We start from the raw sequence: 16,575 nt of genomic DNA, 5'->3' as shown, positions 1-16,575 counted from the left end.
TGTTTCATGACTGCTTTGCTGACTTTGATCTTTGTGTGCTGATTTCCCCCCCCCCCCTTTGAAACTAACCCAGAGCAAAGTGTGTTTCACTTTGTGAAAGAAAATTCACTTTGTGAATTGCCTCCCAGCTGCAAGCTAAGTATCACAGAACTGATAAGGAACTTGTACAAATTACCAATTTGTTTGGAGACAAGTGCTCTTTGCTATACAAAAAGAGTGCTCTGTTTATTTGCATTTTTGGTATAAAGAACATTGTTTTGAATTTTCAAACGTGTGTGTGTCTGAAATTGTATCTGTGCATTTTTTGGGAGGATTCTACCAGAACAGACAGAACAATAGCTATGAATAAAATTCTCTTTTAACCACAAGAAAGCTATACTGGATTTAGTTATGTTGGTGATTCTCTACAAAAGTTATATTTGACCAGTTTAATAGTCCAGAATGAGAGCCTGTCTTTGCATGTCAGGAAAAACACACACGCTACAACTGTTTTAGACAATAAGATAAATGTTGTTTACATTTAATTATCAAAATGCTTCATCAGATGACAAATGTGAAAATTCAAATGCACATAAAACCTTTAGATGCTCAGAAGCAGACTCAGTCAAGTCATCTGAGGTATTCTGGTATTTATTCAGTTGTTTTGGAAATCTTGATTTGCTTCAATATCAGAAGTAGAATGCATTTTGTTTGTCTGCAGGAGGGCATGTCAGCAGATTTTTAAGTATTTTTATTATTATGATTCCAAATATATACAACCCCCACATATGGAACATTATTATGAAAACAAAGATTCTGCTGATTTAGAACAATCATGAACATTATTTGTATTAATTATTTATGTCCCAGTGTTTCATTATCTTGAAAGTTTATCTCAAAATCAGTCCATATATCAACTCATCCTTTTATTGAAGGAATGCCTGTACCCTGACATTCCAATGGTATGCATCCATTCAGGACCAGAATAGTTCAGAATTAAATATAAAAGAGCATTATGTTATATCATTTTACAAACATGTAAATCTTAGAAAAAATGTGGAGGAATTTGATTACAACTGCACTAATTATGAGATATGCTAAAAAAATTAATAAATTATCTACAGTATTGTTTGGCTTTAGAAAGTAACAAGCAAACACATTTGGTTCAATAGTTTAATCCCTTCTCATAGAGTTATTAAGTTGTCTTTGGATTGTTTCGATGAACATATATTCAAACAGAAAGGAGAAACAGACAGAGAAGAGGTTTTAAAATGGAGCCTACAGAGAGCTTCCATCTGGAAGAAAACAGAAGACCCATAGTAAGTGTAAAATTGAGAAGATCCTTCACCCTGTGACTCATCATTTATGAGTATAAAAATAGGTGACATTAGGTTGAAAGACAACAGTGCTTGCCTTTTTTTTTCATCCAGTGATGGGTCAGTGCCTACAATTAATCCTGAACCCCAAATGGCACATAGAACAGGTTGTGATAGGCACACATTATCATCACAATATGATTGCATACCCCATTCATCCATGACTTTTGACTTTGTACATCTTTTTTGTATACACCAGTGACGGCGAATCTTTTTATCCTCAGGTGCCGAAAAAACGTATGTGCGTGCTATCACACATGCGCGAGTGCCCACACCCATAATTCAATGCTGGGGAGAGCAAAAAGAGCTTCCCTGGCCCCCCAGAGGCCCTATGAAGGCCAGAAATGGTCTGTTACTCTACTGGTGGGCCCAGTAGGCTCGTGTTTGGTCTTCCCCAGGCTCCAAAGGCTTCCTTTGAGCCAGGGGAGGGTAAAAATGGTCCCCTCATCCTCCCAGAGGCTCTCTGGAAGCCAAAAATGCCCTCCCAGAGCATCTGTGTGAGCCAAAAATCAGCTGGCCGGCACACACATGTACATTGGAGCTGAGCTAGGGCAACGGCTCGCGTGCCAGCAGATATGGCTCTGCATGCCACCTGTGGCACCCGTACCATAGGTTCGCCATCATTGGTATACACTATACGGGGAGCCAAATTTGTTACGGGTGACTCTACTTAGCTGCTACCACTTTAAGAAAATATCTAGATTCCAATGGGTTCCAAGAAAGTATCTAGATTCCAATGGGTTTCAGGGTTCACTAACCATGCAAATTTTTCTGGGTGCTAAAGCTCCTAAGGCCATTTCTGAAGAACAAGTATGTGATGAAAAATGGGAAAGGTTCCAAATCTCACACTTAACTACATTTCACATTCAAGCTTTTGCATTGTTTGGTATTCCGTTTTTGCATCTGTTTCCAAAGCTTAAGAATGCATTTATGTGACTTACATTGTTCAAATTGAGCACACACTCCTGAAAGTTAGTTCCACTGAAATTGGTGGGATTTGCTTTTAAACCAGTATATTAATGAACAAATTAAAAAGTAAAAATCGAATGCTGAATGGAAATCAGGAAGGGTCTTTTTTTAAAAGATGAAATTCCTACTTGGAGAGTTTATCATTTTCCTAGTTTAATCAGAATAATTGCTGGATGGCGCTTTCTGAGCAAAGCTTCTTTTGATCTGTTTCCTAAAAAATCCATTTTATTAGTGCACCTTATATATCCCTTTTATGGTCCCTTTTGCAGCAAAGTCACTTCTATTGTGCTTAAAACATTCCAGATTTTTTTTGTTCCTCCTGCAGCGTTGTTACCAAACACGACACTTTTTCACAGGATCCATGTAATTTTTATCAGTACATTTAAAGGCTTCAGAAAACTCCAAGTTGTTCTGCAGTGATCCCAGAACCCTTTAGAGCAAGAAAAAGCAAAAAAACACAATTTGGTATTGCTGGATCTATTTAAGAAGAAGAAAAATTTCATGCTGGCTTTCTTCCATTTTCTGAATGCTAAGACTTTTAGCACATGTGTTGCAAATTAACTTTCCTTTCTATCATTTCATATGCTATCCTGAGCACAGTCTAAGTCCTGATGACAACTCTAATGCTTGACTACAAATTGCACATTGGATACCTGATTATAAAATACATCCAAATTAAAAGGAAACTCCCCTTGTAGACTAAGACAGGCTCTACTGATTGCAACATAACTGGCTGGGAAAAAAGTGGACATATGTTCCAAGTTAGATAGAATTAGACGTGATCTTTCTCAACTTGTCATGATGCTGCCAATAATAGGATAAAGATCTGCTCCAACTGAAATCTAATCTGGAAACATTCCCAATTAAGACAGATATTTTTTTTAAAAAAAAAAAAATGATGCCAGCTTCATAATTTTCATGCTGCTTTCATGAAACATTTCATTACATAATGAAGCATGGCTAAAACAAAATGATTCACTTTCAAAACTGATGTAAAACAGAGCAAAAATTTTGTCTGGTTCTGAAATTTTGTTGATGGCTCATGTATGATAAACATATTGTCTATCATTAGACCATTTAATTTAGTAGAATTGGAAACACTGCTTTCCATATACAGTGATCCCTCGAGTTTCGCGATCTCGAGTTTCGCGAAACGCCATATCGCGAGTTTTCAACCCGGAAGTAAACTCCACCATCTGCGCATGCGTGCCCTTCCACGCATGCGTAGATGGTGGAGTTTCCCCGCCGGGCAGAGGCTTCCCTGGGTCTTCCCCCTCTTGCCCTGGTAAGACAGCATCGGCGCGAGCAACGGCGTGGGCGGGCGGGCGGCACGCGCGCGGGAAACCCCACCTCCGCCTCCCAGCTGGGAAGCGGAGCCAGCAACAGCGTGGGCGGGCGGGCGGTGCGCGCGAGCCTGGGGACACCCTAACTCTGCTTCCCAGCGCGCGCGCGTTGCTGGGGAAAGCGCGCGCGCTTGGGGACTCCCTAGGTCCGCTCCCCAGCTGGGGAGGGAGTCCCCACCGCGCGCGCGTTGCTGGGGAAAGCGCGCGCGCTTGGGGACTCCCTAGGTCCGCTCCCCAGCTGGGGAGGGAGTCCCCACCCCGCGCGCGTTGCTGGGGAATGCGCGCGCGCTTGGGGACTCCCTAGGTCCGCTCCCCAGCTGGGGAGGGAGTCCCCACCCCGCGCGCGTTGCTGGGGAATGCGCGCGCGCTTGGGGACTCCCTAGGTCCGCTCCCCAGCTGGGGAGGGAGTCCCCACCCCGCGCGCGTTGCTGGGGAAAGCGCGCGCGCTTGGGGACTCCCTAGGTCCGCTCCCCAGCTGGGGAGGGAGTCCCCACCCCGCGCGCGTTGCTGGGGAATGCGCGCGCGCTTGGGGACTCCCTAGGTCCGCTCCCCAGCTGGGGAGGGAGTCCCCACCCCGCGCGCGTTGCTGGGGAATGCGTGCGCGCTTGGGGACTCCCTAGGTCCGCTCCCCAGCTGGGGAGGGAGTCCCCACCCCGCGCGCGTTGCTGGGGAAAGCGCGCGCGCTTGGGGACTCCCTAGGTCCGCTCCCCAGCTGGGGAGCGGACCTAGGGAGTCCCCAAGCGCGGGCGCTTTCCCCAGCAACGTGCCACCCCAGGCGCGAGCAACGGGGTGGGCGGGCGAAGGGCGGCCGGCAGTGGAAGCAAAAACACCATCTGCGCACGCGCAGATGGTGTTTTTACTTCCGCACCGCTACTTCGCGAAAAATCGATCTTCGCGAGGGGTCCTGGAACGGAACCCTCGCGATGATCGAGGGATCACTGTAGTAGTGTGGAAGCTGTTGTTATGGATAGACTCTTCAAACAGTCAGTTTGTACTAGCTGAGAAAATGTTGAATTTATTTAAATATGATAGCCTCCCTTCCATCACATCTCTTCCCCTCTCCCCCAGCTCCTATATTGTCCTCAAAAACTTTATTTGGACATGGGCTCACATGGTATATTCTTTATAATTTATGTTTGGTATGTATGTGCTGTTTGGTTTTTAATTATGATAGGGTTTTTAGTTTTTTTTAAAAATATTAGATTTGTGCCAGTATAATATTGTTTTTATCATTGTTGTGAGCCGCCCCGAGTCTTCGGAGAGGGGCGGCATACAAATCTAATAAATTATTATTATTATTATTATTATTATTATTATTATTATTATTGCAAGAGATTCGAAACTGGCCCACTGCCCAATTTGCTGATGGAGCCACAAGCACAGGCTCCATCATGTGGAAGGGGCGATCTCGCACGGAAGTGTGAGATCACCCTCTTAATAGCTGATTGGCCTTGCATGAGCGTGCGTAGGCCTAACCAGGAAGTGGGGCAGGGCGGCACTGGGAATTTAAAGGCCGCCCCGACCCAGGAACTTCCTCTTTCAAAATCAGCACTGGAAGTACCCGCCCCCCTTTACATATTGGTGTGTTGGGGTTGCCATTGGGGGCCGAGTAGGAATTTTTGGCGGCACATGCATTGTTGTGGCCGTTCTTTTGCCTACTTCACACCTAAGAATGAGAGTGGTCAGGTAAGGGGGGGCCCTTCAAGTTTACAATCCCATTTTATTTTAATAGTTAACCCTTTTGTCACTGGGAGTAGGTCGGGGGCGGAAAGGTGTGTTAGCAGCAGCTGTATGTTCTCTTTTAGGGCGCCTTTTGGAAGCTGATTGGCTGCCCCTCACCAGAAACTCTGGGCATGTCAGGCTTGAGTTATGGAGGTGGGGTGCTATTAGGGCTCACCTATGTCAGGACCCAGAAGGGAAATTTAAGTGAGCCTCCCTACATGCCAAATGGTGTGGCATAGAGCAAGGAAAAGGCCAGAGGGAACCTTCCCTTGCTCAGGAGGAGCTTCGCCCATAGCTGCTTATAAATGTTTTGACAGGGATTAAGCCCCCTTTTCAGGGCCACCGATAGGCCAGTATTACTGCTACTGGCATCAGGGGCCCGGCCAAATTGAAAAATGGGGTGTATGTGGTTTAATACAAAATTGGTATGTCGCAGAATAAAGTAGTTTTAAAATGGCGGCGGGGGGGGCAGACACTTAGGCTGTATGGGGCCCCAAAATTCCTGATGGCGTCCCTGCCCCTTTTGGTTCCTTACCTCTGCAGGTCTTTCACAAAATTTTTTAAAATATGTTATCAATAAAGTGGCCCATTTTAAAATCCAGCTTTTGTGTCTGTGCATTATTTGGCTTCCAAGGCAACCCTTGTTATGTGGTGCTGATGCTGCTCAAAAAAGTCAAAATGGTAGCTGTATAGTTGCTGGTCATCTTTGTTATCATTATTATTCCTCCCTCTTTGTAGGATGCCCTTGTCTATTGCTGTTAGTAGAATGGCATTGGCTGTGCTAGGGAGGAGGGAGCACTTGGAGATTATGTCTGCTTGATTAAGTGCACTGCAGCAGTGTGTTGCTCCCAGTTCGGCCCAGTTCTAAGAACCAGTAGCACAGGCAGCGGGAGGTTCTGCCCAGCCATCCAGAATGCTTCTGCGCAGAACCCACCACTAGTGTACTGGGGATGCAAATTGTTCCAGGAACAAAGAAGGCGAGGAGCCAATATTGAATGAGGAAGGGGGGGGGGGGAAGAAAGAAAGAAGAATAAAAACTGCACGGTGGTGCTACAAAGCCCTACACATTAATCATGGCATTAATCTATGAAGACAAGGAACATACTTTGATTTGCACATACCGTGTTTCCCCGAAAATAAGACACCGTCTTATATTAATTTTTGCTTCAAAAGTTGTGCTACGTCTTATTTTCGGGGGGTGCCATATATTTCTCAAATAAGACAAATTCACAGGCAGAAAAGCTGACACCCCCAAAGAAAGTGTACCGTACAGTACACTGATTACGGTACGGTACCTGTCAGTATGGCACCCACACACACAAACGACGGCACTTATATGGTACAACAGTATACTCCCGCTATTGCAGCTTCCGGCCACCAGAGGAACTACAATCTACACACTGTAGTGGAGACTGTAATGGCAGTGAGACAGCAGCAGACTGTGTCTGCTGTACTGGACGGTACAAAGTGATGGAAGGGGCCAGCAAGGGATGCCACATTATTACGGTACCGCTATGAACAGCTTTGAATGGTACCGTATGTTTTTCCACCGTACCGTATGTAAACTTGACTACGCATTATTTTCGGGGGGGGGGGGGGTGCCTTATATTAGCAAATTCTGCAAAACCTCTGACATGCCTTACTTTTGGGGTACGTCTTATTTTCGGGGAAACAGGGTAAATAATAGGGCTGTTTTTAAAGATTTGTTTGAACATTTACCTGAATTTGCCAGGACTGTGTACATCAGTTTTAATAGAATTGATAGCATATTCCGGCCTGTATGTCCCACACCATACCTTTAGGGGAAAAAAGTTTGCAGAAAATATGATTTCATTGAAGTTGTTTCTTTAACTTTTTTGAGGCCAAAGCTGTGACATGGAATAGGAAATTGAGACAGTGTGTGGAATATCAATACAATAGTTGATCTATATAAGCAGCTTGCCCAACGTATGAATACGAGTTACCAATCATTTCTTAAAGCAGGGATGCATAACAATGTCTTCTGTCTGCCTTCAGACCACCAGGAAGGCAATCTTACCCATCTGTTCTTGTTACTCATCAGAAGTTGAATGTTTCAAGTTATGACCGCTCAAATGGCACAGTCTGGTTTACCTGCTGTGCTTCACCTCATTTTAAAATGCCCTTGCCTCCTGTTCCCTTTCCTCCACAGCAATTTATTTTTTCCAAGTGGAATGATGAAAACTTTTGGTTTTTTTTTTATAAAAAAGCTCACTAATGAAGTAATGAAAGGATGGACTTGAAACTTGACAGGAATTCTGCTGTTTTGTTATTCTGTCTCAAGGGACTTGAATATTTTCAGAACAGTTATCAATCCCCTTCCCTCCCCTCCACCAGTTATGGACTATTGGAAATACAGTGGTACCTCTACCTAAGAATGCCTCTACTTGCAAACTTTTCTAGATAAAAACCAGGTATTCAAGATTTTTTTGCTTCTTCTCAAGAACCACTTACAAACACTTACAAACCCGAGCCTCTGAAACTGTAACAGGAAAAGGCAGGGAGAAGCCTCTATGGGGCCTCTCTAGGAATCTCCTGGGAGGAAACAGGGCCGGAAAAGGCAAGGAGAAGCCTCCATGGGGCCTCTCTAGGAATCTCCTTGGAGGAAACATGGCCTCCACCCTCCTTGTGGTTTCCCCAGTCGCATGCATTATTTGCTTTTACATTCATTCGTATGGGGAAAAATTGCTTCTTCTTACAAACTTTTCTACTTAAGAACCTGGTCACGGAATGAATTAAGTTTGTAAGTAGAGGTACCACTTTAGAGTACACCTAGGAAACATGTCTCTGGCCAAAGTGAAGAAAAGGACTGATATCCTAAGCTGGCTTCATTGTCAGCTGGTTGATGGACAGGAATCAAGCCGCTTAAATCTGCAATGCAGAAAAGTTCTTAAGACAACTCCGAGGTGCAAAGTGCTCTAAAAACAAAGTAGAGGGTCAGAGGCGAGTTGGTTTCCTTGGCTCACCTCATTGACGCATCTCCAGAATGCATTCATTCACAGAGTAGTGATTAACTTAATCTGACAGGCCACACACCTCTCGGTCTGACGGCCATGAAGGCAGCCGCCTTAGCCATCCTGCCAGTTCATATTAGGAGAAGAGCCAGCCTGCTGTTTCTAACTTAACTGTGAAATTGTAACTCAGAATAATTTGCAAAGCTTTCAGTCAAGCCCAAGCATAATACCTGTGCAAAATTCAGAAAGAATAGTTGTTTATGGTCCAGGTCAAGCCCAGGGAGCCGTTTCTCTTCTCCATTCTTCTGTACATAAGATTCATAGGCCTGGCAAATAAAGAAGGAAGAGATGTATTTTACTGTTTTGAAACAGGACAATACAAGTAAGCATCTCTGAATTCAGCTCCCGGGTAAATATACATCGTAAAGAAGTGTAAGAGGTCGGAACTATCATAAGAATCAAGGATATTATATTGATTTACCAATCTCTAGTTAATAAACAGGAAAGGAGAGAATCAGTCCAGCATAGGGTGATCACAACTTTCCCTTTAAAAATGCCTTATTTCCCTCTCCTTTAAAAACATGGGCAGAGAGTAATGTTCAAGTGGAGCTCAGGAAGTTTGTTTATTTTATTTTATTAATGGGATTTGTAGGCCGCCCAATTCGTTATGGACTCTGGGCGTCGAACAGCAATATAAAACAATGATTAAAAAATAAAACAATTTTAAGAAACCTTAATTAAAACATTCATCCATTCATCTGGGATAAGATGGAACTGTTCACCGGCTCCAGGCCTTCCAGAAAAGACAAGTTTTTACAGCTTTTCGGAAGGACAGAAGAGTGGGGATTGTGCAGATCACAAGGGGTAGTTGATTCCATAGAGCCGGAGCCACCACAGAAAAGGCCCTCCCATTTGGTCCTGCCAGCTGACATTGCTTGACTGAAGTAACCTTGAGAAGACCAACTCTGTGGGCCCTAGCCAGCCGCTGGGACATATGCGGCAGAATGCGATCCCATACATAATCTGGTCCTAAGCCATGTAGGGTTTTAAAGGTGATAACCAATACCTTGAATTGTGTCTGGAGACCTATTGGGAGCCAATGCAGTGCCCAGAGCTTTGGTGTAACATGGGTGTATCTAGGTACACTCACAACAGCTCACACTGGTATGTTTTGGACCAATTGTAGTCTTCAAACACTTTTCAAGGGTAGCCCCATGTAGAGTGCATTGCAATAGTAGAGACGTGAGGTGATTAGGGCATAAGTGACTGTGAGTAGAGATTCCTGATTCAGGTAGGGCTGCAACTGGTGCACAAGACGAACCTGTGCAAAAAAACCTGTGTCTTCCTACAAATTATCTGACATGTAAGGCAGCAAAGACACCATTCATACATTCATTGTTTTAATAGAACAGAGTTAAAGTAATAAACCAACTTTGTCAGTGATTTTTTTTAATGCTGCTTGCATTGCCAGCTTGTTTTGTTACACAAACATATGCAAACATACATACTGGATACTGGTAGATAATGTGGTCAGGAGCAAATGCCACATGAGTATTTTACTACCATTTTTAATATCTCAAATGGCCATTTCTCCAAACTTCATTTCTATCTATGCTTGTTTCAAAATCCTTTTGTAATTCTGAACCAATCCTGTCTGGTTCTAACAGAAGAATAAAATGTTAAAAACTTCTTTTCTCTTATCATATTAATGTCCACCATGGATACCATCTCTGTTATATCAATAAGATCATGCAACATCTTGATTACTCAGGTTATTTGCCAGATTAAACACTAAGGGACTGAAGATATAATTCCTATCCAACACAATACCACTGGAAATCACACTCTCAAGAGAATTTCATTGTGAGTTGGCCTTACACATTCTCAATTAGGCATGCCACATAAAATATAAAGTGGTTTTCAATCTGTTCTAAAATGTCAGTTTTTTTCTACTTGACAATGAAAATTGTGTTTTGTGGATTATGCAGCTCTGCCACAACTTTTACCCCCATCATATTTTTTTTCAGATCAGTTCACACTTCCAATATATCAACATTTGGGCTCAATCTTCTATACTTTGTCTTCCCAATTTGATTCCCTTGCCTATGAGGAATCATAATGAGAAAGAATACAATTCTATGCATATCAGTATGTTACCTGGTGAAATGTGATGCCCCACAACTCCTTCCATAAAGTATAAAGTTAAATGTAAAAGCAAGTACATTGAACGAATGTATGAATGAACTCATATATTTTACCATTAGTAAAAGTTGCCCATAGGAATCACTTTGCACTTGTATGTAATATACAGTTAATAAGAAAAAAAAAAGACTTTTAGGTATCTTATTCTGGTAAAAGTCATCATAGTTTACAGATTGAAAATTCTTTTAAAATGTAAAAATGTGTAAAAATAAGAGTTTTAAAAAGTGCAATCCATGCTGGAGTGTATTTTACCCTAGACATTTAGTTAACTTGATAATATGTACACATTTAATTAAAATTTTAAAAGCAATATCAGACCAGACTATCTCTGGGACCGCCTTCTGCCGCATGAATCCCAGCGACCGGTGAGGTCCCACAGAGTTGGTCTCCTTAGGGTCTCGTCGACCAAACAATGTCGGCTGGCAGGACCCAGGGAAAGAGCCTTCTCTGTGGGGGGCCTGACCCTCTGGAATCAGCTCCCTCTGGAGATTCGCACTGCACGCACCCTCCTTGCCTTCCGCAAGAGTTTAAAAACTCATCTTTGCCACCAGGCCTGGAGTTCCTTAGACCTTCCCCCCTGACCAATGAATGCTTTAGTTTGATTGTTGAATGAATTATATTCATGCTTTTTTTCTTTTTAATTAGAATTTAAAAGACTTTTTTAATGTATTAATTGGATTGCTATTATTCTTGTTTTTCTGAATATGCTGTGAGCCGCCCCGAGTCCTCGGAGAGGGGCGGCATACAAATCCAAGTAAATAAATAAATAAGTAAGTAAATAAATAAATATCAGGTAGGAAGTATTTTTTGCATTACTACCATTACATTTCCATCACTAGGAATTTTTTCATTAAATGATATTTCAGTAAATTAATTCCCACTAGTTTGTCTAATTCACTAGAACAAATTATTTATAACCTCAAATCTATTGATTACTTTTCATAAGTAGCAACTCTGAATTGTATGTTTAATTCTGTAAGCAGCCTAGCAGCTTTTCAAAATTAAGAAACAAGAACATGATGGAATGTTGAGAAGATGCTAGGTGAAATAATGGAGTAATGTATCTTTGAGGGCCCATTAAACCCATACAAATTCATGGATCTTAGCAGATTTGCAAAGTATTATCTTTCTTATCCTGGCTGGGGATGATGGATCTATTATATTAAAAGAGGGCAACTGACTGAGGAAGCAAGTGTAGAATTCCCATTTCACAGTATATTGTATACAGAACTTTGGAAATAATGGTGACATGCACCAGAGGTGAAGAGCTTCTGAAAGATGTGAAAATAAAAGAGAGGAAGAGAGAAAAGTTGGAGAGAGCAGAATTGGAAGATACAATTGCCAACTATGCATTAAAAAGTGATGTATGTAACTTTATATAGAGGAAAAAAAAATAGGGGTTTAATAAACCAAACCTGTGTCAAAGAAGTACCATTGGAAGCATGTATTTCAATGAATATGTTCTGAATATATATAGATAATCATTTAAGTTGTGATGAAAAAGAAAGTAGCCATTTCTCACCTTGTATGCTTGTCTAATGCCACCATTATCAGCAATATTTTCACCAAGAGTATTGATTCCACTGAGCTGAAAGAGGAAAAAACCCCGAAGAAATGAAAATTGATCTTGGTTTTCTTTTCTTTCTATTTTTTTCTTTCGCTATCTAACTTAAAATGATCAAGTTCCAAAAAGAACAATGAATGCCTTCAAGATCAAAATGGAATTTAAAAAAATATGAAATCTAAAGGGAAATGTTTCGTTATTGATTTTTATGAAAGGGTTCCCACAGAAAAAGGAAGATTTGTAATATGATCTACTGCACACCTGGTTCAAATTCTCCATAACATGCATGTTTTCCTTCTTCCCATATTCCATCTTCTAGAAAAATTGGTCCTTTGCGTGCACAAAATAAACAAGCCATATTGCATAGATCTCAAGCTGAATTTTGGGAAATGACTATTATGCTTCTTAAAGCCCATCCCCAGGAATTTCCATAAGGACATGCAGTTACAATGAAGGAGTTTGAAATTCAAAATAAAAACTCCATTTAAGTGCAGAGATGGACATTTATAGGCTGTTAATGGAATGAAAATGATGGAACTTAACATTGTTGTCTTAAGAATACATATTTTTTGTATTTACATATTCCCGTAATAAACGACCCCAACTCTTAAGGGCATATAAGCTTAAATAATTGATCAATATTTTCTACTGTAGTGAGAACAGTATAGTTTTATAATATATTTAGATGAAGCAAAATTCCAGTTAACCAAAACAAACAACCCTCATTTTATTGAACTGCTGATACTTTGATTCTCTACTAATCTGGAAGATAGCCCACTTTTAGTAATAAATGTGAGCATGATAGAAAGCAGATAACGTTTTCCTGTATATGAAGGTAGGGTAGGAATTAATTCCTGCTTGCTGGAGTCTTTTGTGTGTAGAAGGGGAAAAATTGAGGGAAATCTTCCTTTTTAAATAAAAAAATATATTAAGGTAATTTTGGACTTATTCCCCATATTTGTAAGAAAATGGGAGAAAACGATGTCTCTGATTTTTATCCATAATTGCAAAGCAAAACAAGATGAACAGATCAGAGCATGCATACAGCCCTAGAGCCCATATTAGCAAATTTTTGCTTCCATGGGCTTTTTCCACCTTTCCCAACATTACTTTGCAGAGAAGCTTGAAAAATTTATATTTAATTAATCACAGCATATTTGAGAACTGAACCTGGTGGTAAACCTTTCAAATTTGTACCCCACATTTAAAATTTTAAAACTCTCAGAGATGGAATAAACTTAAAATCAAAATGCCTGAGTACTTTTGTATTTAAGTATTCTTAAATTATAGCTGCAATATATAATAAATTCTTTAAAATACATTCTATCTACATATTACTCATTAAAAACACACGTTTTAAATCTTAATTACCTTTAAAACAATATATGAACATTAGACAATGGTGCTGTCAGAAATTTTCAGTTATACCAGTTAACCAAAGACCAAAGTTAGGTTAGGCTAACAAATAAGGATCAAACTAATTTAAAAAACCCACAGCTGTAATAAAGCAGGTGTTCTACACTTCAGATAAATATTTTATTCAATTAAAAGCAAACAAGCTTCCATCTATGCTTTTCAGGAATGTGAGCTGATGAGGACAGAAGAGCTTGAAGGGAAAATTTTGGATTGTGTCTGTATGTAAGTGTGGATGCATATTTCAGATGTGTATGCCAGTCTCCCTGATAATCCCAGCCTTGCATCAGTTTAATATTATGTCCATTTTTCTATGCTATCTTTGAATTCTAGCAGATGAATCTTGAGAAGTGACAACCATCCAAATGTTGAACTTATCTTTCAGGAAACAAATTTGAGAATCAGTCTGATAGGTGACATCCAATCCGCCAGGAACTGTTCCCCTAATTAGATATGCTTTGTTGCATAATGACATAAAAGGGCACATCCAAAATATACATTATAAATTTTGTATTAAAAAAAACCCACATACGTTTTGTCCACCGGCTAGATCCCATGAAAAATTTCCATACTGATATATCATGCATTGAGATTGACTTTTAAAATTCTTTGCAGATTCTTGACTCCACCAGTCTTTGAGGTCCCCTTCTGCATCAAAATTTCTACCTGAAATAACATATATACAAATGAAATATGCATAAATAACAATGAGAAAGACATAGATAATAAAAACATCACAGTAAAACATATCAAGAGTGCAAGGTTTCTTTTAGAAAACTTTCCTAAAGAGTTCAAGGTAGGATCCAATATATGCAAAGCAGGAATTGCTGTGCAGATAGTTCTCAATTTATGTTCACAATAGGGACCAAAACGTCTCTCATTAAATGATGAGTTGTTAAGTGAGTCATTATGTGACCCTACCCAATTTTACAATCTTTTTTTTTGCCACTCTTGTTACACCAATATGGCTTTTCTCATTGACTTTGCTTCTTGGAAGCCAAGTAAAAAGGTCAAATGGTGATCACATGAACTGCAGGATGCTGCGATCTTCATAATTGCAAGCCACTTGCCAAACACCTGGTTCATGATCATGTGATCATAAGGATGCTGGTGATGGTCATAACTATGAGGACCAATCACAGGTCACTTTTTTTTCAGCACAATTGTAACTTCAAAGAGATTATCATAAGTTGACCTCCATGAGCTGTGCCTTATGCCACATACTTTTCTATATTAAAAAAGTAACATGTTTGCTGCCTTACGAAAGGCAAGGAGGGTGGGGGCAATTCTAATCTCTGGGGGAAGTTGGTTCCAAAGGGCCGGGGCCGCCACAGAGAAGGCTCTTCCCCTGGGTCTCGCCAAACGACATTGTTTAGTTGACGGGACCCGGAGAAGGCCCACTCTGTGGGACTGGTTGCTGGGATTCGTGCAGCAGAAGGCGGTCCCTGAGATAATCTACCGCACTGCGTTCCCCCCCATCCGGGCAGTAGCCCACCCCTGCACCACTCACTCACTCACTCACACACTCACTCACTCACTCTTCAATTGGTAAAGTACAGTACCCTTTCCCCCCTAATGCAAATGTTATTGAAAAAAAATAAAAGCAATATCTTTCTCCCCCACCATTGAGTTCTTAACATACAACGTTTATGAAATCTTGTTTGGTTTTGGGTTTTTTTGGGGGTCTTACCATTGTCATCAAAGCCATGGGTGATTTCATGTCCAATGACCATGCCAATTCCACCAAAATTCAAGGAGTGAGGCTGTGATGCACTAAAGAAGGGTGGCTGTAAAATCCCTGCGGGAAAAACTATACAGAAAGATGAGACCAGGGATTTCAGTGTTAATAATCTTGTAGACCTGTAGAACTTTAAAGCAGAATAAATCCCAGCAAGGAAATAACTGGTGAAAATAATGAAAATAGTTATTTTTTGCTGGTGAAAATAATTCTTTGCAGTTGACTAATTAGTGTTAAATTTTAATTTTCAATTTCTTGATGTTACACTGGTGAGGTAGTTTTGGATAAAACACCCATCCTCAGTTATTCATTTCTTCTTTAAAAACTGCTCATTGGCTTATAAAAGGCATTTTACAATTTTCCATGGGATCTTTGAATAGAATAGAATAGAATTTTATTGGCCAAGTGTGATTGGACACACAAGGAATTTGTCTTGGTGCATATGCTCTCAGCGTACATAAAATAAAATATACATTTGTCAAGAATCATGTGGTACAACACTTAATGATTGTCATAGGGGTCAAATAAACAATGAAGAAGCAATATTAATAAAAATCTTAGGATATAAGCAACAAGTTATAGTCATACAGTCAACCTGGGAGGAAATGGGTGATAGGAATGATGAGAAAAACTAGTAGAATAGAAGTGCAGATTTAGTAGAAAGTCTGACAGCATTGAGGGAATTATTTGTTTAGTAGAGTGATGACGTTAGGAAAAAACCTGTTCTTGTGTCTAGTTGTCTTGGTGTGCAGTGCTCTGTAGCAACGTTTTGAGGGTAGGAGTTATAACAGTTTGTGTCCAGGATGTTAGGGGTCAGTAAATATTTTCCCCGCCCTCTTTTTGACTCGTGCAGATTGAGGTAATAACATCAATCAGTGTTGTGATTACATAACAGCACTAGCTCTTCTAAATTTGTTCAGTTAAAATAGGGCTAAACAAACTCAAAACATTCAGAGATTTAGTTGCAGAGACTGAGTAGTAATATTAACAGTTTTCAACATATTTTTTTACACACAAAGAAGTTGGAAATAGACTGAATACTATTAAACTTCCAACTCTTCTGCATAAAACGGCTTCCAGATTTCCAGTGCCATTTTCACTTGGGAATGTTATTTTTCTATAATCATTTTTAAAATGCTGCCTTTGGGCTAAAAAGGATTGCCTCCCTCTAACATGAGAAATGAAATCAATGCTCTGGGGAATGTCTCTCCCTTCCAATTGTTTTTTGCTCTGTTGAATGTATCAGGTTGATATTTCACAATTTCCAGAGGAAAACAGAATTAAATAGACATTTCCT

At 40.5% G+C, this 16,575-nt stretch overlaps 1 protein-coding gene across 4 annotated transcripts in view; it reads right to left on the bottom strand.

The window, feature by feature from the left end:
* Positions 1-489: 489 nt before the first annotated feature.
* MME (membrane metalloendopeptidase) overlaps positions 490-16,575 on the bottom strand; it is a 122,597-nt gene continuing 106,511 nt past the window's right edge. For all 4 annotated transcript variants that reach the window (XM_070753477.1, XM_070753474.1, XM_070753473.1 and 1 more), the window contains exons 18-23: positions 15,231-15,350; positions 14,073-14,206; positions 12,086-12,151; positions 8,592-8,687; positions 7,109-7,185; positions 490-2,754 (exon numbers count right to left, since the gene is read on the bottom strand). In XM_070753477.1, the coding sequence (XP_070609578.1) occupies positions 2,655-2,754; positions 7,109-7,185; positions 8,592-8,687; positions 12,086-12,151; positions 14,073-14,206; positions 15,231-15,350 (593 nt within the window). In that variant the 3' untranslated portion in view covers positions 490-2,654. The remainder of the gene's footprint in view (positions 2,755-7,108; positions 7,186-8,591; positions 8,688-12,085; positions 12,152-14,072; positions 14,207-15,230; positions 15,351-16,575) is intronic.

Source organism: Erythrolamprus reginae, chromosome 5 (genome assembly GCF_031021105.1).
Source record: "Erythrolamprus reginae isolate rEryReg1 chromosome 5, rEryReg1.hap1, whole genome shotgun sequence".
NCBI classification, from domain to species: Eukaryota; Metazoa; Chordata; class Lepidosauria; order Squamata; family Dipsadidae; genus Erythrolamprus; species Erythrolamprus reginae.
This window is presented reverse-complemented; position numbering and strand designations above follow the sequence as displayed.